At 37.1% G+C, this 23,298-nt stretch overlaps 1 protein-coding gene and 3 long non-coding RNA genes across 5 annotated transcripts in view; 2 read left to right on the forward strand and 2 right to left on the reverse strand.

Moving 5' to 3' along the window:
- LOC141365016 (uncharacterized) overlaps positions 1-711 on the reverse strand; it is a 62,544-nt gene extending 61,833 nt beyond the window's left edge. The window contains exons 1-2 of the long non-coding RNA XR_012370329.1: positions 647-711; positions 415-465 (exon numbers count right to left, since the gene is read on the reverse strand). This is a non-coding gene — a long non-coding RNA (uncharacterized lncRNA). The remainder of the gene's footprint in view (positions 1-414; positions 466-646) is intronic.
- Positions 1-23,298, forward strand: part of LOC141364967 (uncharacterized) — a 224,146-nt gene that overhangs the window by 182,502 nt on the left and 18,346 nt on the right. The gene's annotated exons all lie outside the window — the stretch shown is intronic.
- Positions 1,180-12,143, reverse strand: LOC129432125 (scavenger receptor cysteine-rich type 1 protein M130-like). The gene is given in 11 exon segments (XM_073870114.1): positions 1,180-1,244; positions 1,711-1,806; positions 1,935-2,138; positions 2,221-2,535; positions 3,874-4,173; positions 4,314-4,631; positions 4,715-5,038; positions 5,123-5,437; positions 10,948-11,233; positions 11,676-12,022; positions 12,128-12,143. Coding segments are annotated over 11 exon segments (2,586 nt in total).
- LOC129446203 (uncharacterized) lies at positions 5,992-7,825 on the forward strand. Of its 2 annotated transcripts, none has more exons than XR_012370309.1 (5): positions 5,992-6,056; positions 6,511-6,581; positions 6,697-6,797; positions 7,192-7,344; positions 7,620-7,825. It is a non-coding gene; the product is annotated as an uncharacterized lncRNA (long non-coding RNA). The 2 variants fall into 2 exon arrangements; XR_012370308.1 differs by lacking the exon at positions 5,992-6,056 and adding an exon at positions 6,123-6,235.

Consider the following 23,298-nt stretch of genomic DNA (forward strand, 5'->3'; position numbering starts at 1 on the left):
ATCATCATAATCTGTTGTGTAAAACAAAAGCACATTCATATTCTTTTATTTATTGTATGAGGATTTTAAACTGAACAGTTTAAATAGATAATATATAAAGATCAGATGATATTATAATATACATCTTTAAATGAGATCTAGAGGTTAATAATCTACCTAACAGGTTTGTCACATCTTCACTGTCATTCTTCACATCATCATACTCCTCCTGAACTCTCTCTGATGAAGTCACATGACAAACAACTCATATTGTGATTTGTAATACATCATGTCTCATGTCATAGACACATTTCTCTTTCTGACACTAACTGATAACAGCTGATAAAGTCACAATGACTGAATTAATGCTATAATAGACATACATAAGAAACTTAGATGTACTGCTTGATAAATGTGCTCTTCTGTGTAACTCACCTATTACACCTTGAAAGTTCTGTCCATTGATGATGACATCATCATAACTCTCTGTTGTGTTCACATACATAAGAGATAAAAAAAAAAAAAAAAAAAAAAACATACATAAGAGATAAACAACAAATCGCATCAGAATGACAAAGAGTCAGTAAACTTACATTATATCTGTACTGAGCGTCACTTTAAATAAATGTTACGTTACAAAAACAGCCTAGAAATGAAGTAAAATCACCTTTTTGAAGATCAGAGTTTTGTCCTGTGGTGATGACATCATCATACTTCTCAAGTGTGTCTTCTACAAATATAACATGAGACACACGTCATCACACCCATAGAGATATAAAGTATATTTTCTCTTCGTGTACAGATCTTATATTTCATCTTAATACAGAATAACAGAAGTGCACCTGTCTCACTGTCTGCTTTTAGTCCATCAGTGATGACATCATCATAGTATTCTGCTGGGACTTTATTCACCATCTCTTCTACATCAACACAAAACATGTTTGAAACAAAATACAAAATATCTGTTTGTACATTATGAGACCATGAAGTCTGATCAGTCAATAAAGTCACAAACCTTTCAGGTCACTGCCATTAGAGACATCATCATAATATTCAATCTTGTAGTCTTTTGCTATAAAGATAAGAGACTCAGAAACTTTAGTGTTGTGAATTGTAATGTGTATATTTGTCAAGTTTGTCAAAAATTATCAAAAAAAGTGTCTTAATTTGCTTCAAATCCTAAATATTGATTTCAGTCCTCTAACCTGAGAGAAGCTCATCAGCATCTTCATATCCAGAATGCTGTTCTTCAGAGATGAGACTCGCTGTTAAAGTGAAGCAGAAGATTCAGAAACATGTTGATCATTACAAACAACCTCAACCTACATTTACATCACAGAGCACACAAATATCACATCAACCTATTTTATCTAGATTTATATTAAAACATTATTTAGACAGTAAAAATATAAGTTAACTTCATTCTGCAAACACACACCTGTATCCTGACATGAACTCATCTCTCACCGGATTCAAGACAAACAGACAGGAAGAAGCACACACACACCTGCATATAAACTTACAAGCATATGAACCCCCCTCCCCATTAACCTTCAAAAACAATCACACACACACACACACACACACCCGCAGCTCCGCGGACGAACTAGGCGGCCCGAAGCCGGAGGCCCAACAGGACCAATAATAGACGAACATCCGCTCAACTCACAAACATCAGACCGACTTTAATATTTCTACATCTGATTTGATTGAATAAGACAGAAGTCTCACCTCTCTGAGTGAAGTGTTTGTGTGTGTTTGTGTGTCTGTGATCAATCTCTTCATAAACTGCTTCAGTCTGAGTCCTGTGTCTCCTCTTAGAGAGAGCTGTGAGTGTAGACACACAAACACAACACATGACTGATGATACACTGAACAAGACTGTAGTAAGATTGATGTTGATGTAGTTCAATATGTCAGATGTGTACTTGTATGTGATGTGTGGATCTCTGTACCTCTCCTCATCTCTCTGTTGTGTTGAATCAGTATCAGCAGCGGCACTAAGAGCAGTAAGAGCAAAACTCCCAGTACAATCACAACCACTGGAGGATTGAAGAGAGGAGGAGTTTGTGGAGGAGTCACTGATCTCCTGTTTGTCTGAGAAACTGAAGGAGAAGCTGATGTTGTTGTTGTGGCAGGAGTTGTAGATACTGAAGAGTCTGTAAAATAAAATAAAAACTAAGCATATTAAGGAAACTGCTGAAATGATAATGAATTGATCTCTCAGTGTTTTCCTCTCACTTGCACAGATGAGTCTAACTTGTTCTTTGTGTGAGCAGTCAGTGTGATTTTTCAGGACATGAGGACAGTCCCACAGGTGAATCTCAGTCCCTCTGCACTCGACTCTGTTCATCCACACAACACCTTCACCAGCACCAAACGCTTCATTCCCATCAACACTCAATGCTGCTCCACAACCCAGCTGCCTGCAGACCACCTGAGCATCTCTGATGTCCCACAAATCATCACAGACTGAACCCCACACAGAGTTATGATAAACCTCCAGTCTCCCCGAACACAAACCCTTCCCTCCATTCAGTCTGAGAGGAAGATGATCTACATCACACACAACAAACAACATTTACAACAACACTGAAACACATAGATTGAACACAGATTTTTACAATTTGATACAGTTTTATTTATCACACAAACATACTTGAACATTGTCTCTGATGAGGAGATGGTGATGTAGAACATGACAGACCACTCCGAGGAACTTCATTTATCTCTGTTTCTGAAATTATTACATGAGAAAATGTCAATCACGTAATAAATAATTGATGATAGTATTTTTTGAAAATAATGCACACCAAAGGTGGTAGCGAGTTATGATGCAAAGCATTATTTTCAAATAATTCGAAGAACAGGAGTCATTTATTATGCTTATACCACGGTTACCACAAACATCATTCTGGTGGTTATTTTAAAACATTTGACAGGCCAGGTGTGCGTTTTACAGAAAAATAATCAACATTATTTTAATGCTTCTTATGAAATCCAGGAAGACCGGCATAATTTGTGTAGTTAGGGGTTGCCATAATAGCTGATAAAAACACTGTAAATCTCTACAAAACATTTATTTTGACCATAATACACGCACAACAGTTGAATGTGTATGTGGCGCACGTGCACCCATGATATCCACATCTTTCCAGTAAAACCTTTAATAGAAACTGCCAATGAACAATAAATACAATAATTGTTTAAAAACAACTAATATTATGCTGATAAAAATATGCTGATTTAGCTGATTTATTTATTCTGCTACTATATATATATATTATTACAAAAATGCAATTACAGTTCATAATATATACGACATAAACTGCTTATTAGTTAATGTTTATAATAGTTCTTAATGTGTTTGCATATACTTTTGTCTAAATTGCAGTTTAAAAAAAAACAGTTACAGTTGTAACATTTTAAACCATCGCCTAAACAATCTATTCCTTGTACAAACACCCGACTGACTTTCCCATTTTAAAGATACTGATATGCTTCTGTGCTATTATAGTTGCGCATTTAAGCCACGTCACTTCTGAGCAACAACACGAAATGATTGAATTTATTTTCATATTAAATATCAGGCCACTTCTTAATTTCATCCTCTCACTGGGTCATACATGGTAGTTGTAGTAAATATTTACCATAACTGTTTAAATCAGGTTTTATGTGTGCTCCCACGACCAGTCGGCTATTAAAATGGATGTCTCAAACAAAAAAGGGAAATACGTCACATCACTTACTTCCATGTTTGAAAATAAGGTGGATAAAACCAAATAAAACATATCATTTCAGCAATATACTATCACAAACTCTAAAGTTTACTGAATACATTACACACAAAATAATTAGAAATCTCACAAGACAGTAACTTAAATTTCATCTCACCAGAGCAGATAATGTTGGCCACTTCATCTGTACTATAGTAATCCTGTCCCCAAGCTGAAGATGGACACTGCCATAAAGAGGAGTCTTGTGGTCGACATTTAAAGTTATCCAACCAATTCTGAGACCTCAGTCCATCTGAATAATTGGGTTCACTGCCAGATCTTCCACAGTTCAGCTCTTGACAGATCAGACTCGCTGTGTCTCTGTCCATCTGATTGTAGCAAACATTACCCCAAGATCCATTGTAGAAAACCTCCACATTCCCTTCACAGCCTTCAGTTAACCTGAACTCTTTAAACTCTAGATTGAAAACACAATTATATCAATCACAGTCTGGTACTTTAAATTTGCTAATAAAATATTTTACAATGAATGTATCTGATCAAAACATTTAAATATATTTAACCACAATCACTTCATAACTGCAGGTTTGTGTTTACCTGAGCACACGACTCCTACATCCTCCTTGTGTTTACAGTCATGATCTCCCCAGACCCGTGAAGAGCAGCTCCAGAGTGACGTCTCATTCCCCTCACAGTTCACATCATCCAGCCATATGGGTCCAGAACCAGGACCAAACCAGGCTGGTACTGGCTGATTACTGAGAGCCACTCCACACTGCAGCTGTCTGCACACCACATGAGCATCTTTAATATCCCAGAAGTCATCACACACTGTACCCCATGAACCTTTGTGAAAAACCTCCAGCCTTCCTGCACAATCTCCACCTGAACCCACCAACCTGATGGACCGCTGACCTTAGATCAGATACAGAAAGAGGAACAGTTAGTGCTCATGAAGCAATACATTTACAAATACATTAAGATATTATAATTCTGACCAATGCAGGTGATTGACAGCTGTTGTCTGGAGCTACAGTTGAGAGTTTGTGGAGAGCTGCAGTTCCTCAGATGATCTTCAGTCCCAGAGCACTGGAAGCCCATCACACACTCATAACTGTGTTCATCACTGGATGAAGAGGAGTTAGTGAAGTTCAGCACAGAGCCACAGCCCAGCTGTCTGCAGACCACAGAGGATTCAGTGAGACTCCAGGAGTCCAGCAGAACTCTCCTCCAAACCTGATGAATGTAAACTTCCACCTCACCCTCACACTCTCTCTCTCCAGACAACCTCACTCGACCATCATGAAGAGACAGAGAGGAATCTGGAGAAAGGATTTGACATTTTCAGATTGATTACGATCACACTACAGTAACTTCATGTTAATGACAGAGTGAAGTTCACTCACTAGAACAAATGACTCCAACATCTTGTTTATGAGAGGATTCAGCTCGACTCCATGAAGAGATTGAACATTCTGAGAGTTTTGTTTCATTCCCCTGACAATCAAACACATCAGCCCAGATTTCACCAGATCCCTCTCCAAACCAGTCCACTCCCACAACAGACACAGCAATCCCACAATTCAGCTCTCTACAGAGGACATTGGCAGCTCTTATATTCATGCACTCATCACACACTGAGCCCCATTTACTGAAATACTGACGCTCAACTCGACCAGAGCAGATATCAGGACCGTTCACCAGTCTGAGTGCTGTGTAACCTGAAAAGAAAAATTATCAGTTAATATATAGAGTATGAAATTATAGGAGCAAAAAGACACATTTCAGTTTAACCCCCAGGGGTCCAAAAACGCGGGGACGCGTTTTGACGTGTTTTCTCCTTATCATAGCAGAATCAACTTAAAATACTCCATCATTAATAATCAAACACTTACGTGTTTGACATCATTTGAAACTCTGAAGGTTCCTCTTTAATTAGTGTACATTCACAATAACAACAGATCTTTGTGTTTTTGTCAAATAAAGAAAATAAACAGGGTGCTCATTCAGACATTTCTGTCTCCGCCAGCTGTCTCTCAAATCACGTTACAAAAATTAGTTGAAACTCCGCGAATACTCGTCACACAAACATAATACACATATCCAAAGAAAGCCTGAAATGTCTACTTTTAAACAAGCTAATTATTATCAAAAACAAATATTTCCTGTTTATATAATCTGCATTGAAGTAAAGAGAGTACCGTTTCTCCTGGCTGAGCTCATTATCTCTAATGCGGTCACGCCCACACGCTGTTGACATGGTAATGAAGAGACGAGCTGTTCAAACGAGACACCCCTCGCTGCAGACTGTATCGCGGTGACATCACGTACTGACGTCAGGTATGTTCTACGTAGCGTATGTCTTTAATGCGCATGTACAAAATATTTCACTTTAATCAGTAGGTGGCGGTAATGCGCCTAAAAGTTTAATGCCAACCTTAATAATACAGCGAAGAAGTTGTTTTTCTCGTCTGCAATTCTGGATTAGCGTTTTCTCGAAAGGGATAAATTCGATTGCGGTAAATCGATTACATAAAATAAATATTTATGCTTTATGTTTGCTTTTAGTTGTTATTAAACATTATTTCTGTTCAAAAGTGTACATTCGAACTTTTTTGCTTATAAAACTAATTTTGTTTCTCCCCAGTAGTTTTTTACATTCACACATCATGTTGAGGAATTGAGTTTCCCTATATTTATCAAAGAGTTTTTACGTTCATGTGATGGGTAAAACCTGTTTATGTGAGATATACAAAAAGCAAACCTTTAATTCATTGCATATGTGATTTTCTAGATGCATGTTTATGGATACTGGAAGACGTAACTTACAGAAAACAGTCACCAAGTACAGTCCAGCTAAGCCAGGTTAGTTGTTTTTTGCATAACTGTTTGTTTTAATTTATTATTTTTAGGACTTAAAAGAGAGACACATAATATGTAAGTGTTAATATTTTCTAACTTAAACTTTTCTGCCTTAAAGGAAACCGGACCAGAGAATGAATTGATGCCATCTGTTTGAACCACAGTGCTCAGGAGGAAGGCTTCCTTACTTGAGGACTGCTTCAGGATGTAGAAGGAACAGTAAGTAACAGCAAGCATACAGCTATATTTTTACCCTTTACCCATGCAGTGAAGTACATAGTATGTGTACTATTAAATATGACCTTAAATGTTAAAAGATTTTAAAATATTCTTCTTTGAATATTAAAAGATTGTTAATGCTTGTTTTTCGGTTGTGAAGGATCCTCTTGAACCACAGGTAATGCTGATTACCTTGATGTATACAAATGGTAATGTTGTTTCTTATTGAATTGGTTCACTTTTATTTCTTGACAGGGCATAATAGTTAAAATGTTCACACCATTGTAAATATACTTGATTACTTGACCAAGGTATAAACTGTCAATCTATCTGTTTCTCTTTTTATTGTCTAATGTAGTTGCATTTTAAACTGACTGTTGGCTATTTTTGACAGATGTCACCTGAGATCCTGTGGCAGATCATGATGGGAGTAGTCAAGGTTGATGGCGATGTGGCTGTCTTGAGGCTTGCACTCAAATGCTAGATGTTTAGGGACAAGTTAGTGAGCCCAAATTTAAAGAACAGGCTCACTTTTTGTGGCTTGACAGTAAGTTCTTTAAATCCTTAATGTGGAGTACTCTAAAAATTATTTAAGAAAACTCTTTGTCTGTCTACATCTTTATTCTCTGGTAGACTGTATTGCCTTCAAAACCTTTCAACTTTCAGCTAGAAAAGTACCCTGAACTTAAAATTGTACTAAGCATATCTTTGTCTAGCATGTGTAAAGTAATCTCATTTAAAAAAAATTTCCTTATATGACTCTGTTAATGCCGTTTGTTATAATAATTGAATATGGTTTGATCTGTATTTTGTCTAAATTAGGTCATGAGAACTGGATTGTGTTCTACAGACAACAGTTTTTGATGCCCTACTGTCTGACTCAATGCTTCCACTGTGGAGAAATCTTCAAAGACTGTCCACCTGGCAATGTTGGGGAAAAAATATTTACACAAGTTACATAATAATATACGAGCATATATTTGACATGACTTTAATTCTCCTATTCATTAAAACTTGTAAGTATACAAGTACTGTATAGGTTTTGTCTTTATTTCACTTGATAGTACTTGATGCTAGTATTGCATCCCTAAGTTGATGTTTCGAATTAAAGTGCAGTTCACCTCACAGATCTTTCATATTATGATGCTAAACAGGCTCTTTAATAAGACTTAGGTCAGATGATGATGGGGGTCACACATTGTTTGATTTCTTTCTTATTTTAATAATTAAAATAGTCAATGATGCTTTTTTGCAGTATGGGGATGGTATATTATCCTCCATGAAAGTAAATTTATTTCAGAAGACATAATTCCTTCTATCTCATAGTAAAAAAAAAACTATGTTTTAGGAACTCTACATATCTTCTAGATGTCCATTTGACCCCCCCCCCCCCCCCCCAATATCTTGTTTGAACATAGTGGCTATTCACCAATAATCCAGAATGACATTCATCTATACTATTTACTGTATTTTTGCATGTCAATAAATAAAATTGTTTAAAAATAGTCTTTGTGTATTCTTAGCTCACATCAAATGAATTATTTTTGCAAGTTTTGGTTTGGGGAGGGGTAGAAATACAGCTTTATTTCTTGGGATTCCAGGGACACCAGCAGGTTTAAATACATGTTTTCTTGGTGTTTTTTAATGATGCCTTTTTCTAATATTTTCCTAAAATATATTTTAAAAGCCTTATAGTCAAATCTCATGAATCTTATAATAGTTCAATGATTTCTGTTTAGGTCCACCAAATAAATTGTTATACGAAATAATTTGCTTTTTTACGATAATGCACACTTTTTTTTATACCCATATTGTATGAGGACCACAACTTGCTCTATAATATGGAACAGCATATTTCAAAGTATTAAAATAACTTGACATTTTTATTTCATTTAAATATAACAGCATCCACACTGTCATAACTGTTGAGCCTGAAATACAATTTGAAAACTTACTGGCTGTATTGGAAAAATAAACAAAAATGGCATGTGCATAATAATTTAGGAACGCGGTGTATTATATCCTGTATATCGTTTCGTGTGTCGTGTTTATAAAACGAAGCAACATGTGTTATCATGGAGATTTTGATGTGTAAATAAAGGATGCGGAGACTGAAAACATACTGTACGTAGTTGATTAAACTTTAAAGTACTTTACCATAAATGTCAAACTTTTTTTGAAGGCAACAAATATGCCCAAAAATATAAAACCCATAAAAGAACCATATGACAGAGGGAAGATTAAAATATATATAAGGTGTCATTAATGTTCACTGTTCCGGTATACAAAATAGAGTTTGCTCTGTTCACACGCGTTTAAAAAAAGTAACTTCAAAATACAACCGATAATGCTGAGTTTGCTCTGTAATTCCCTATAATTGTTTTTATGCGTCTCAAAGGCGTGTCACACGACGTTAAAAGACATGAATATTAAAGACATACCATGCGTCACTCTGCGCATGCGCACCGAAGACATACGTGACGTCAGTACGTGACGTCACCGCGCTACAGTCTGCAGCGAGGACTACTTGGTTCAAACCAGCAAAGCGTAATGTTTGATAAGATTTAAAGACTTTAGCGCATGTTTGGATTATAAACTTTATACACACACGTGAGGAATATCTTCATTTATGTCTGGACATTGAGGAAGAGAAGCGTTTATCTTTAACGTTACCTAAGAAGAAGAACAATGGAAGGCGCAATGGAGGCGGATATATTCCTGAAGAAACTGTAAGTCATTTGTCTTCATTTATATTTACTATCATGTAATATGTTATGGCTTGTGCAGTTCAGCCTACATAAGCAACCTCAACAGACTGCACGCTTCGGACTGAAAAACGTTCGCATTGTTTACAAACGAGTAACTTACGCGTGATCACGTAATGGCGGATTTCATTGTTTGCTGTAAGTTACAGTGTTAGACACAGTTATTCACTTTCGTATCCTTCATGGCAACTTTAAGTTATGCTGCACTGGGGGATCTGCTGTAATATGATATTGTTTACATGCAACGCATTCCGCTTTACACGCGACACCGTTTTATTATGAGCTCCGCGTTGTTTACACGGAGACTCGCCTTTTTTTAAATTATAAATTTACCTTGGTCAGTCTACCTAGGTGTGTGAAAGACATCAATCACGTGACCAAATGGTGGCGCAGTGGTAGTGCGTTAGGCCGCCACGTGGTAGACCCGGGTTCGAAACCCGCCTAGGCCAAGTATTTTTTATACAGTATATTGAGTTTAGGCGACCACCGTTACAAGTGCTATCATTTACCCATCAGTTATGTATGTAAGGGTATTTCTGTGGACAATTTATGCTAACAGCTGTTCATAACTCTCTTACAGGTCTGCATCCCTCTCATCAGTAAACTATGAAGGGGAAAAACATATTCACACTCTTTGGACATAAAGTTGTATGGTAACATGAGCCACATGAAGTTTACAGCTCTGTTGTTTATCAGTTTCTTATAAAAGTTAAGCTTTTGAATAGGGTCCTACTGTGCTTCATTTCTATTTTGATTATATTGTTAACTTCTTAATAAACCTCAAACAAACATGTTCATTTGTCCTCACATTCTTTACTGTAGTTCCCTCCTCCAAAATGTCCAAATGTCAAATGTCATTATGCAGATCATTATGCAGCTCATTATGCGAGCCTTTGTTTGCAAGCTGTCAATCAATCCTTCTCGCATACGGCCCCTCTAAACAAAAAGTGTCTTACAATTTCTAAATCAATATACTGGTTTATGTGAATGAGTAGGCAGGATGATTTTCACATCATTTTAAAGAAAAAACTCTAGACTACTAGATTCTGTTTAGGAAAGTCTTGTTAAAACATGTTTAGTATGGGTTTTGTGGACTTATATCAGTGACTTAAAATTTTAGCTTTTTTAAAAACCACGCATAAACCTTTTTCTCTCAAAAATACAAACATGTACATACATGTAGCTCATATAATATTTTAGCCCAGTTTGTGCTGAACACAGTGGTATGAGACACTTGCCATTATTATGTTTTAAAGCAACTGAAAAAAGACCAAATGTAAGAGCATGTCAGAACCTCTGACAGTGTCCCAAAATGGTCGGACCCCAGAGGGTTAATCAGTTGTATATAAAATATCAAAAGAGGAAATCAAATATTTATACTCAACCAGAGCAAATCACTCCCACATCATTATAATGGGAACAGTTGTTCTTGTTTGAAGATTGTTGTGGACAGAAATTTATGTTAGATTCATTTCCTCTACATTGAATCTCTTGTGTCCACACCTGCTCCTCTCCTTTACCAAAAGTATCTGCACCCAGCAGCTGTACAGGAACCCCACAGTTCAGCTCTCTACACACAACCTCTGCATCCTGATCATCAAACACAGCATCACACACTGTGCCCCATCTTCCTCCAAAATACATCTCCACCCTTCCAGAGCACAGGTGAGACTCAGAAACAAGTCTTGACCATCCATCATTTATGCCATCTGATTATACAGAACGAATAAATATCACACAATTAGAAACACAGTTCCTCTCATGAAGAACTTTAATTCTCACAACACGAGTCACATTTATTAACAAGTCTTGGTACTTTGTGACTTTTTATATGAAAAATAGATCAAGCATGAAACGTGATACACATTTAATTGTTTCTTAATACTTTATACTGTCATCGCTGTTGTCATTATTTAAACAGTAACATTAAATAATTATTTGAATGCCAATTTATTTATTAGATCTGACAAATGAATTATGCATTTAAACACAAATGTAAAAAAGTTAATGCTTACTAATAACATACTGGTCATAATCATTCAAACAATTTGCATTTGTATATCATGTGAAAGTATGATTAAAATACATATGTATACTTGAAGTAATAACAGGCTTATATTTAGAGAAGTTCACCTGAGCAAATGACTCCTGCATCTTCATCATGAACACAGTTATGAGCACCCCATCCTCTTGATCTACAGTTCTTCAGTGAGGACTCTGATCCTCTACAGTTCACACTATCCATCCAGATTGGTCCTGATCCTTGTCCAAAGTAAGCAGCACCCAGAGCCTGTACAGCCTCTCCACAGTCCAGCTCTCTACATACCACTGCAGCATCTGTCAGATCCCAGTCATCATCACACACTGTTCCCCATTGACCATCATGAAGAACCTCAACTCTACCAGCACAAGGACTTTTATCACTTATCAACCTCACACTCAAATCTAAAACATATGAAACACAGATAAAAAAACATTAATCTTTATGAAAAATGGTTGATAAAAAGCATAAAGTCTTTCATTTTCAATATGTAATATTTGTTTTGACCCCAGTTGTGTACTTACCAGCAATAATGTTCATTACTACAGAGAAGAGTAAAATGAGTGTGAGACAGATCTCCATAATCCTCTACTGTACACACAGACTGATAGAGAATAATGAGAAGTTAGTGTAAAGAGAGAGAGAGAAAGAGAGAGAGAGAGAGAGAGAGAGAGACCAATCACGCTCTCTGTTACCTTATTAGAAATAAGAAAGGAAATCATCAAACAACTTGAGTGACAAATCAGAAGAGATATTTTTGATTTTCTCCATATATATCAGCAGAACGTCAGCGCTGATGAACGACGCTCCTCCCTCCATGTTCAGAGGAGACAAACACCTGCAAGAGTGAAGATAAATTTACATCAAATAAATGAAACACTTCAGTATCTATTCAGCATCAAATCCTGTTGTGTGCAGATGTACAGGAAACTTTATGATCACTTCAAACACACTCATACACTTTAATATAAACACAGATATACAGAGGTGTAAAGTACTCAAATAAAATTACTTTACTCAAATACAATTTTTTTAATTGTTCTTCATCAGAGTGTTTTTCTTTCACTTATTGACATTAAATATCTAGTACTTAATTACATTTACTTGAGTATATATATAAGAGAGTACTACATTTATTGTACTTAAGTAATAAAGATTAAAAATATCTTATTTATGAAATGTATTGTAGTGAAAAGGACTATATTAAACATCAGAATGTGGTAAAGTGAACGTTAAAGAGAGTAAAACTGATAAAGTACAGATAGTTGAGTAGTGAGTAAAAATACTTTACTACTTCACACCTCTGAATATATCCCTGTATAAATATATGAAATACATTGAACATTTAAATTATAATATTTCTACTCAGTTTATTTAAACAAAAAAGACAAAACGTCCAAGAAAATAAATTAAAATCACATTATCTGTTGAAAAACCTAAATAAAAATAAAACCTGTTGCAGAATATAAAACATGTCTACATTAAATCAATCAGTAAATTAATCAATATATCTACAGAATATAACATTCTTACAGCAGCATCTCTGGTCATTTAATATTGTAATGCTTTATTTATCCACTAGATGTCAGTCACAGATCTGTCAATCAAAGCATCAGTAAATGTTGAAGAATCTTCACTGTAGCCGTTTCTCAATGTCAAGGAAGGCTGCGTCCGAAAACTCTAAATTGCTGCCTTCTGAGGCAGCTTTCCAAGGCAGCAAGGCATCAAGGCATGTCCGAATTCAATGTTTGGTTTACTTCCTGTCTCCTGAGATACCTATGCGTGGACGTACATTAAGAATGTGATTGGTCGAGTCCGGTCGAGTTCGAAAAAATAAAATGGCGGCCAAGGACGCGACTGGACCACCAATTTAGTGTAAATAAAGGTATATTTTCACTTTTTACACCTTTTAATTGCATTTCTAGCGAGAAATTAGTATTGTAGTTTTCAAATATGTGATTAGTTATCACAAAGGCGCTCTCTGTTTAAATTTCAAACATGCTGCCTTAGAAGTGTGTCCGAAAGTCTTTCTCTGAGCTACCTTTATGCCTCCGAAGTCATTTCCTCATGAGGCAGTGAGGCAACGAGTCACTGCCTTGAGTTTTCGGACGCAGCAGTCGGATCCTCAGAAGCTAGAATTTCGAGGATGCTACGTCATCGACGTCCGTCGAAGGACTGTTCCAATGTCGAGGATCCTCGAAATTTCAGCCAAGGACTGAGTCCTTCGTTCGAGAAATATCCCATATACAGGAAAGGATGCAAATTTGTATCCTTCGCGCTCTTCACGCGCTGAAATCACCCACAATCCTATGCGCGCAGCACCGAAAGCACACCTTTCAATCACGCAATGACGTAATGACGTGCACTTGTTAGCCTGTTCCATTTAACGTGTTCTCCGAATGCTTTAAAGGAGCCTCGCCTCGCATTTGAAGGAAGTGGGCTGGTTTGTTGGCGATCAACTGTTCTGAGCGGCATTTCGAAAATTCAATCAATAGTATCTTTAGGCGGTTGGGCACGACTGTTCCGTGAATGGATCAGAAATAGGTAGGTGGGGACGAATGGATTATAATGAAGAGGAAGAAGGTGAATGGGATGATGAGAGGGCTCAGACGAGTAGTAAAAAAGATAAAGGGAAAAAGAGAGTCAGAAATGAAACTGATGATAGCTCTGGAAGTGAAAAAGAATTGGAGACAGTCCAGAAAGAAAGAAATAAAGAATATGTTGTAATAATACGGTTTAATGAGAGGGATCAGGAAAACATGAAGAAAGTTAACCCTTTTATGTTAACTACAATTTTGTCTAAGAAGATAGGGGACATACAATATGCAAAGGTCCTTAATGATGGAAATTTGATGGTGAAATGTGCTGATGAAAAGCAATTGGAGAGAGCATTAAGTATTAAAGAGATGGGAAAATGTAAAGTGGAATATGTAGGGAGGGTGGGAGAAGTGAGAAAAGTAGGATGCACAGGAGTGATCACGGGAATACCAACAAATGTTAGCATGGAGGAATTAAAAAAGAAGATTAAGGGGGGTAATGTAATGAAAGTCCAAAGATTGAAGTCAAATAAAGAAGGAGTACTAAGAGATAGTGAATCAGTGGCTATAGAATTTGAGGGAGAAAATACTCCAAAGAAGGTATTTTTGGGATTCATGAGCTATCCAGTGAGGATGTACGTGCCAAAGCCTTTGAGATGTTATAGATGCCAGAGGTTTGGACACACTGCAAAAAATTGCAATAGACAGAGAAGATGTGCTAGGTGCGGTGGTGATCATGAATATGGAAATTGTGGAACAGGGACCCCACCAAAGTGTTGTAGCTGTGGAGGAGATCATAGTGTGGCTTATGGTGGATGTGAAATAATGAGGAAAGAGACAAAAATACAAAAGATAAGAGTGGAAAGAAGGATATCTTATGCAGATGCAGTTAAAGTGGTTAAGAAGGGGGAAGTTAATACAAGTGAGATAGAAAATGTGGGAATAATGAAACCTATACAACGGTCGGAAGATGTGTTGTATGTGAAAAAACGAGACCTGGTAACATTCATAGCAGGAGTAATAAATAGTACAGCAGAAGTGAAGTCTAAGAATGATAAAATTCAGTTGGTGGTAAAAGCTGCAATTAATCACCTGGGATTAGTAGGACTGACATGGGAGGAAGTAAGGGAGAACCTTGCTATTCAGTCAAGCCAAGAAGTGTCATGGGTTGGTTAATTCTAATGGTTATTCTTTTACAATGGAATGCTAGAAGTTTAATGGCAAATGGCCAGGAATTTAAACATTTCATAAATGAGTTAGAAGTAAAACCAGATGTAATATGTATTCAAGAGACATGGTTGAAACCACATCTAGAATTTGTTATTCATGGCTATATTGGATTAAGAAATGATAGGATTACAAGAGGGGGTGGAGGATGTGCTACGTTTATAAAGATTGGAATCCCATATCAGTTAAAGAACAAGGAAATAGATCAGGAGTACTTGGTGGTGGACATGTGGGACAGAGTGGGAGGGTTACGAATAATTAATTATTATAACCCGTGTGGAAGGCTATCTTTAGATAATTTATTGAAGATACAAGGTCAAGATAGGATAAGAGTAATTTGGTGTGCAGATTTCAATGCCCATAGCTCATTGTGGGGCGGTGAACAGACAGATGAAAATGGGAAAATAATTGAAGAGTTGATAGATGAAAAGCACCTGGTGTGTCTGAATGATGGGAGAGGAACTAGGATTAATCTAATAACGGGGAAAGAATCAGTACTGGATTTGACTTTAGTGTCTAATACTTTATCTGGGGATAGTTTTTGGGAAGTTAGATCAGCATCAACGGTGGGGAGTGATCATTATCCAGTATTATGCACAGTGGGTGGGAGAATGGAAGATGTGGTAGAGAAAAGGATTCCTAAGTATATATTTGGAAAAGCTAACTGGGAAGAATTTCAGAATTTGGGTGATGAATTAGTTACTAGGATAGATATGACTGGGAACATAGAAGAAGTGAATAAGCAATTTACTTCAGCAATTAACAGGGCAGCAGACGAAGCCACTCCAAAAACGAAAGGTAAAGGTACTAGAAGACTTGTGCCATGGTGGAATGAGGATTGTCAGCAGGCGGTGAGGTCAAGAAATAAAGCATTTAGACTGGTTAAAAGAACACTCAATTATCAATATTTAATTGAATATAAGAAAGCTCAAGCAGTGGTTAGAAGAACTATAAGCAGGGCCGCATTAATGCATGGGCTTACCTGGGCTTAAGCCCAGGGCCTCGGGCTGGGAGGGGCCCCAAGATGCCGGAAAAATTACAACCGCAATTTATAAAAAGTTGATACACTCTTTTAAATTATGCTAAATCGCTTTGCTTTAAATGTCCGTGCGTGAATGAAGTTCCTGCGCAAGAAAATCTCGCACTTACTGTAGGCTGCAATCATTAGTGAGCTTTTTTAAATTTCTGTCTGAAATATCCATTATTGCATTTCCGAAGGCAACACACAGACAGCTTTCTGTAAAAAGTGACCACAAGTGCCTTTCAAGTGATGAACAAAGACGAAACTGAGGACGCGTTTTTATCTTAATATGAAAGACAACGTGTACACATTCATTAAATGATTCCTCGTAACATTTTAAAGCCAAGATGTACAGAACAGCACACAAAGATATTACACAAAACATTTTTGATAACTAAATCTAATAAATAACTAATTAGATTCTGCCTCAGAAGCCACGGCTAAGTCCAGCGATCTTATTTCATTTTGAGATTTAGCGTGGCAAGGAAATAAAAGACGAGAAACTACATATATAATTTGTTACTGTAAATTATAAAAGACAAGCTTTATATACAATTCCTTAAACGGTTCATTTATAACCAGAAAACACTGAAATTAATGATTTTATAAACACTATTCTTTATTATTTTGCACAGAAATATCTGATTGCTTACTTTCACTTTGATCATCTCTGTATTCACTTGAAACACTGATTCTTATAACATTTGTTTCAGGAATCTCTTTTCTATCATTTGAAAGTTAACACCGACCCTAGTAATATTAAATCACAAGAGAGACAATTATGTCAGATTCGGTAGAGATATTTATATTCTGCGTCATCACCGAAATAAAATAAATAAATAAACGGCTTACCTGTTTTGTAGCTCAACTTTTGACAAGTTAAGCAACCTTTTTAAATATATTTTAAAACTTATACTTGTCGAAAAAATCTGCTTTTTGATGTTTAGTTTGATGAACGCCTAAATATGATCACGCAGAACACCTAGCGCGTTTGGCTAAATTGAATGTGACAGCATGCAACAGCATAACATCGACACAACGGAAAGCAATCCAAAACTTACAGAACTTAAATTAGATCAGAATTTATCTTTTATAATTAATAAAAAATTAAAACAAAATGAAGTCAGAATCAATAAGGTGCAGAACATGGGTGCAAAATGCCTAAATGCGCAGGGGAATAAAACACAATCCACAAATAGTTTAATCAGATAACACTAAATAATCTATAAATTAAAACAAAGACATATTAAAATTAATTTTAAAATAACGAAAGTATAGAATTGCCTGTTTTGTCTTTTTAATTGCAGAAACAAATAGACTTTGCAGTGGTTTCTGGATATGGACGTGTAGCCCTGTCACGGGATTTAGGCTATTAACAGACTTTAAAAATATTTATTGAAAGCTACTTTTTCACATATTATTTACTTAGTATTATCATAATAGGCTGTATATTTTTTATATTGGGAGAAAGCTGTTAAATGTGAAATCAGAAAATGTGCACTCTTATACAGCCAAAATTAAATGATCCTCATTTTATAACATCTGCGACGATTGACTGTGCAGTAGTCGAATCAGGCTTCTCCTGTCAAAACATCGAATCTTAGACTACTCGGGTCACCCCTAGCAAGGACTATGTTCATATGTTATGCACTGATATTTGTGTATATTGTGGGCATTCTGATATGGTTTTAATATTTTGTTATTGCATTTATTCCAGCAAAATAAAAGCCTGACAACTTGCACTTAGTGCCCTGCTGAAAAAAACAGCATACCAGCATATGTTGTGTTTTGGTGCTGGTTTGCTAGTGAACACCAGCTAACCCAGCATTAGCACCAGCTAAACCAGCACCAAACCAGCATTAGCACCAGCATCCCATGCTGGTCATACCAGCAAGACCAGCATATGTTGTGTTTTGGTGCTGGTATGCTGGTGACCACCAGCTAAACCAGCATAGACCAGCATAATTCCCATGCTGGTTTGATTCAGTTTTTTCAGCAGGGTGATTATAAAGATTCTGTAAATGTAGGCTGCAATTCTGGTGGATGAAGGGCCACACAAAAGGGTAAAGCCCAGGGGCCCCTTACAGTGTTAATGCGGCACTGACTATAAGACAGGCTAAAAGGTCAAGTTGGAGAAAATATTGTGATGAGATTGGTAGGTCTACTTCTGTGGGTGAAGTATGGGGTATGATAAAGAGAATGGGTGGAGATAGGAGGCAATGGGATTATCCCGTACTAACATTTGAGGAGAATATAGCAATATCCGATAAAGAAAAGGTGGAGGTTATGGTCAAATCATTCTCTAAGATTCATAGTTCAGAAAACTTGTCAGAAGAGGAGAGAAGGAGGAGGGCAATAACTATGAATCAGAATTTGCAAATGTTAGACAAAAAAGAGGAGTCAGGAAAGGTTATTGATGAGCCATTCACAATGGCAGAGATGGTGAGAGCGATTAAAAGAGCTAAGCAAACATCTCCAGGGAAAGATAGAATATGTTATGTGATGTTAAAACATCTAGGAGAAAGATCATTGTTAAAGTTGCTTGAGTTATATAATAAAGTGTGGAAGGAGGGAAAATTACCAAGTGAATGGAAAGAAGCAGTAGTGATTCCTATCAGGAAGCCTGGCAAAGATCCTACTAACCCCAATAGTTATAGACCTATAGCTCTTACGTCAAATTTATGTAAGATTATGGAAAGAATGATAACGGAGAGACTGTCATATGAACTGGAGTCAAGAGGGGTCTTAAATAGATGTCAGAGTGGGTTTAGGAAGGGAAGGACTACACTGGACTCTGTTTTAAGATTAGAGACTGAGATAAGAAAAGCTCAAGCTAATAAAGAGAGCGTAGTTGCTGTATTTTTCGATATAGAGAAGGCCTATGATATGATGTGGAAGGAGGGTTTGCTAATCAAGTTAAATAGGTTGGAGGTAGAAGGGAGGGTGTTTAACTGGATTAAAGATTTTTTGTTTGAAAGGAAAATTCAGGTGAGAATAGGGGTAGAGATGTCAAGTCAGTATACGATTGAAAATGGTACGCCTCAAGGTAGTGTTATAAGTCCATTGTTGTTTATCATAATGATTAATGATGTATTTGTACAGGGACAAGAAGATATTGGTAGATCTCTATTTGCTGATGATGGGGCAGTGTGGAAAAGGGGAAGGAATGTGGAGTATGTTATAAGAAAGGTGCAGGGTGAGATTGATAAAGTTGCAGAGTGGGGAGATGATTGGGGGTTTAGATTTTCAATAGATAAGACAAAAACAGTCTTTTTCACCAGGAAAAGAATACAAGAAGACAAGAAGTTACGGTTATATGGTAGAGAGATAGAACGGTTAAGCTCATTTAAATTTTTGGGGGTGACACTTGATTCAAGATTAACATTTGCGGAGCACATTAGGAGAGTGGAGGGAAAGCGCAAGACGGGAGTAAATGTGATGAGATGTTTAACAGGAAGAGAATGGGGAGCTAGTTGCTCTTCTCTTAAAAGTATTTATGTGGCTTTAATAAGATCAGTGTTGGACTATGGTAGTATAGTAGTGGGATCAGCGGCCAAATCCCTGATCAAGAAATTGGAGGTGGTACAGACTCAAGCACTGAGAGTATGTTGCGGAGCTTTCAAGACATCACCAGCTCCAGCCTTACAAGTAGAAATGGGTGAAATGCCGTTGGATTTAAGAAGGGTACATTTGATGGCTAATTATTGGGTTAGTCTGAATGGGCACAATGATACCCATCCCACAAAAGCAGTATTGAAGGAGTGCTGGGAGAATGATCGAAATGTAAGGGAAAATTTTGGGAGGATTGGAAATAAAATAGCTGAAGATTTAGGTATACTTAATGTGAGACTAAGTCCTACAGTAGTTTTCCCAGCATTAGCTCCATGGAAGATGATGTGGCCAGAGGTAGACTGGTTTGTTTTAGAAGAAAAAAGGAAAGCGAGGGAGGAAATTGATTTAGTGAGTGTATTTAAGAATCGAGTAGGAGAAGAATATGGTAATTTTATTCAGATCTTGTAAGAGCCATTTTGTCTTGTAAAGGTGTCCACTAGGTGTCACTGTTCTATATTCAGTGAATATAGGTAGGAACCTTCCTTCAGGTGACAGGTGTTGCTGGAGGAAGGTGAACACACAGTTTTTTGACCGTATCACAAGGCCATGCTGTTACAACAATGCAACACATTAAATAAAATGAATACTCTGAGCATTCAAATGGTGAGTGGACATTGATTTAATGACATTTAACTTAAGCCAAGTGAGCGCGTACAAATACACCGTCCAGCAACCCTCAGCTGCTTTAAGTATAGACTTAGCTGCTTCATTTAGTCAAAAAACTTTGTTTTGCCTACGCTATTTGGAGTAATCATAAGTGGATTTACATCTGAAATGCTGCAACCATGATATGAGGACAACGCAAATCTGTGGAGTATACATGCACATCTTTTCTACTGGGATAAGGACCATCATCAGCACAAGGAAATACATTGGAGCTGTTTTACAAACACCAGCAGAGATCCTTTTGTTCCATAATGGCGCCCAACGTGAAAAGGTATGTCTAGTAGCGCTACTTATTGTTGAATGGCCATTTAACTATGTGTGCACACATTGTGGGACAAAAATCCAATGCATTGGTTATCAAAGAAAATAATTAACTTTACGAACTATCGTTGTTAATTGTTTACATCGTGTTTTGAACATTCTGTGGATTATGGAGACAGCTGAAGCTGTGCATAGCCAAATGGAAGCGCTTCAATTGAACGATAGTGTTTGCATTGATGTTGATGTTCCAATGGACAAACAAAAACGTGTTGTAAAGTTAACTCCTAAAGCATTTGCTGAAAAGGTTGAAAGGTTGCAGTGTAATAGAAAATCTGTACTAACTAAAGCTGCAAATTTAAGAAAAAAGGTACAAGGCCTGATGCAACAAAGACATATAAAGGGGGTGCAAAGTGTTTTTGATGACTTCTTAAATTTGTGTGATGAAGCAAGATGTATTCATGATTCTTTGTTGGGTATGTTACCTGAAAGTGAGAAAGAAAAACATGACATATGGTTTAAAGCCAAAATGATTGTAAACAATGATTTTATTTCTGAGGTCAAAATGTGGGTATCATGTAATGAAAATGATGAAATTACTATGAATGAGGTAATGAATGATAAGGTTGATGGTGTTAATCCAGAAGATAGTATTTCAAATGTTGGGAGTAAACATTCAAGTAAAGCAAGTACATGCAAGAGTGTTTCTTCTGCCAGAGTCATAGCTGAGGCAAATAAGGCTGCACTGCTTGCTCGTATGGCAACATTAAAGGAAAGGCATGCCTTGGAGGAGCAAGAGCAGATGATTAAGAGGAAAAAGGAGCAACTGGAGCTAAAAGCTATGCTAGCAGAGTCCACTGCCAAACTTGCAGTTTTACAGGCTTCTGACAATCGCAGTGTTTCACAAGTCTCTCGTATTGTGAATTCTCAACTGGAAAAGGAGCAAGGAAAGGCATCCACAACTATCTTGAATCCAATGGCAGAAGAGTTTGAACTTAATGTCCATGGCAAAACTGCATATCAAGCATTAGCAGTGAATCCGCCTTTGGCATCTTCTGAATCATATCAGGAAATTCGGCAGCAGCCTTGGCAGGAATGTACAAACTCAGGAAGGCAGAATTCCCAACAAATATTTGTACATACATCAGTTCAACCTCATGGAGCTTTTGCATCTGATTGGAGTTCCCAGCATATACCAGGACATACATCAGTGCAACCTCATGGACCTCTTACATCGGATCGGAATTCTCAACACACATTAGGACACACATCACTTCAACCTCATGGACCTCTTACATCGGATAGGATTTCTCGGCCAAACATTGAAAGTCAGTATGGTGACATTGTCACTATAATGCAAAAACAAAATGAAATAACAGCAGCTCTTGTTCAACAGCAATGTTCTGCATCTTTACCATCAAGAGATATTCCTTTATTTGATGGAGATCCTCTTCAGTATGTTTCATTTATCAGGATGTTTGAAAAGGGAGTTGAGGAAAAGGCAAGCAATAGTGATTGCTTGTACTACTTGGAACAGTTCACTAGGGGGCAGCCAAGGGAGCTTGTACGTAGTTGTCTACATTTGAACCCTGACTTTGGCTACACTAAGGCAAAACAGCTATTACAGGAACATTTTGGGAATAAGTACAAGATCGCCACTGCTTACTTGGATAGAGCCTTGTCTTGGCCCATAATAAAGGGTGAGGATGTCAATGCTTTACAGTCTTATGCTCTATTTTTACGTGGCTGCTGTAATGTCGCTGAAGAATTGCAGTATCTTCAGGAGTTGGATATGCCAAGCAATATGAGAGCTCTTATATCTAAATTGCCTTACAAGCTCAGAGAGCGGTGGAGAACTGTTGCACATAACATTCTGGAAACTACTGATTGTAGAGCTTCATTCAAAGATCTTGTAGGATTTATTGAAAGACAAGTAAGCATCTTGATGGATCCCTTGTTTGGTGATATCAGGGACTTGCCAGTTAGCACAAGACCTGTCAATCGACCAAAACTGTGTCTAGAAGGCAAAACTAAAGGAAACATCTTTGCCACTAATGTTGCACCTGTGAAGTCTCTAGGAACCTCTAATATAAGAACAGAATTGCCAACAAACAATCCCAAGGTGATTTCATTATGTGTGTACTGTGCTAAACATCATGTATTGGAGAATTGTATGCAATTTAAGAGTAAGACGCATAGGGAAAGAATGGACTTTCTGAATGAGAAAGAGCTTTGCTTTGGTTGCTTAAGTGCTGGGCACATGAGTCGTAACTGTGGCAAGCGGTTGACTTGTAAGATATGTAATCAGCCCCATCCCACTGTGCTTCACATTGACAGAAATAGAGCAAATGCAGACATAATCTCCAAGGAATCA

The sequence above is a fragment of the Misgurnus anguillicaudatus genome, chromosome 1 (genome assembly GCF_027580225.2).
Source record: "Misgurnus anguillicaudatus chromosome 1, ASM2758022v2, whole genome shotgun sequence".
In the NCBI taxonomy this organism is placed as follows: Eukaryota; Metazoa; Chordata; class Actinopteri; order Cypriniformes; family Cobitidae; genus Misgurnus; species Misgurnus anguillicaudatus.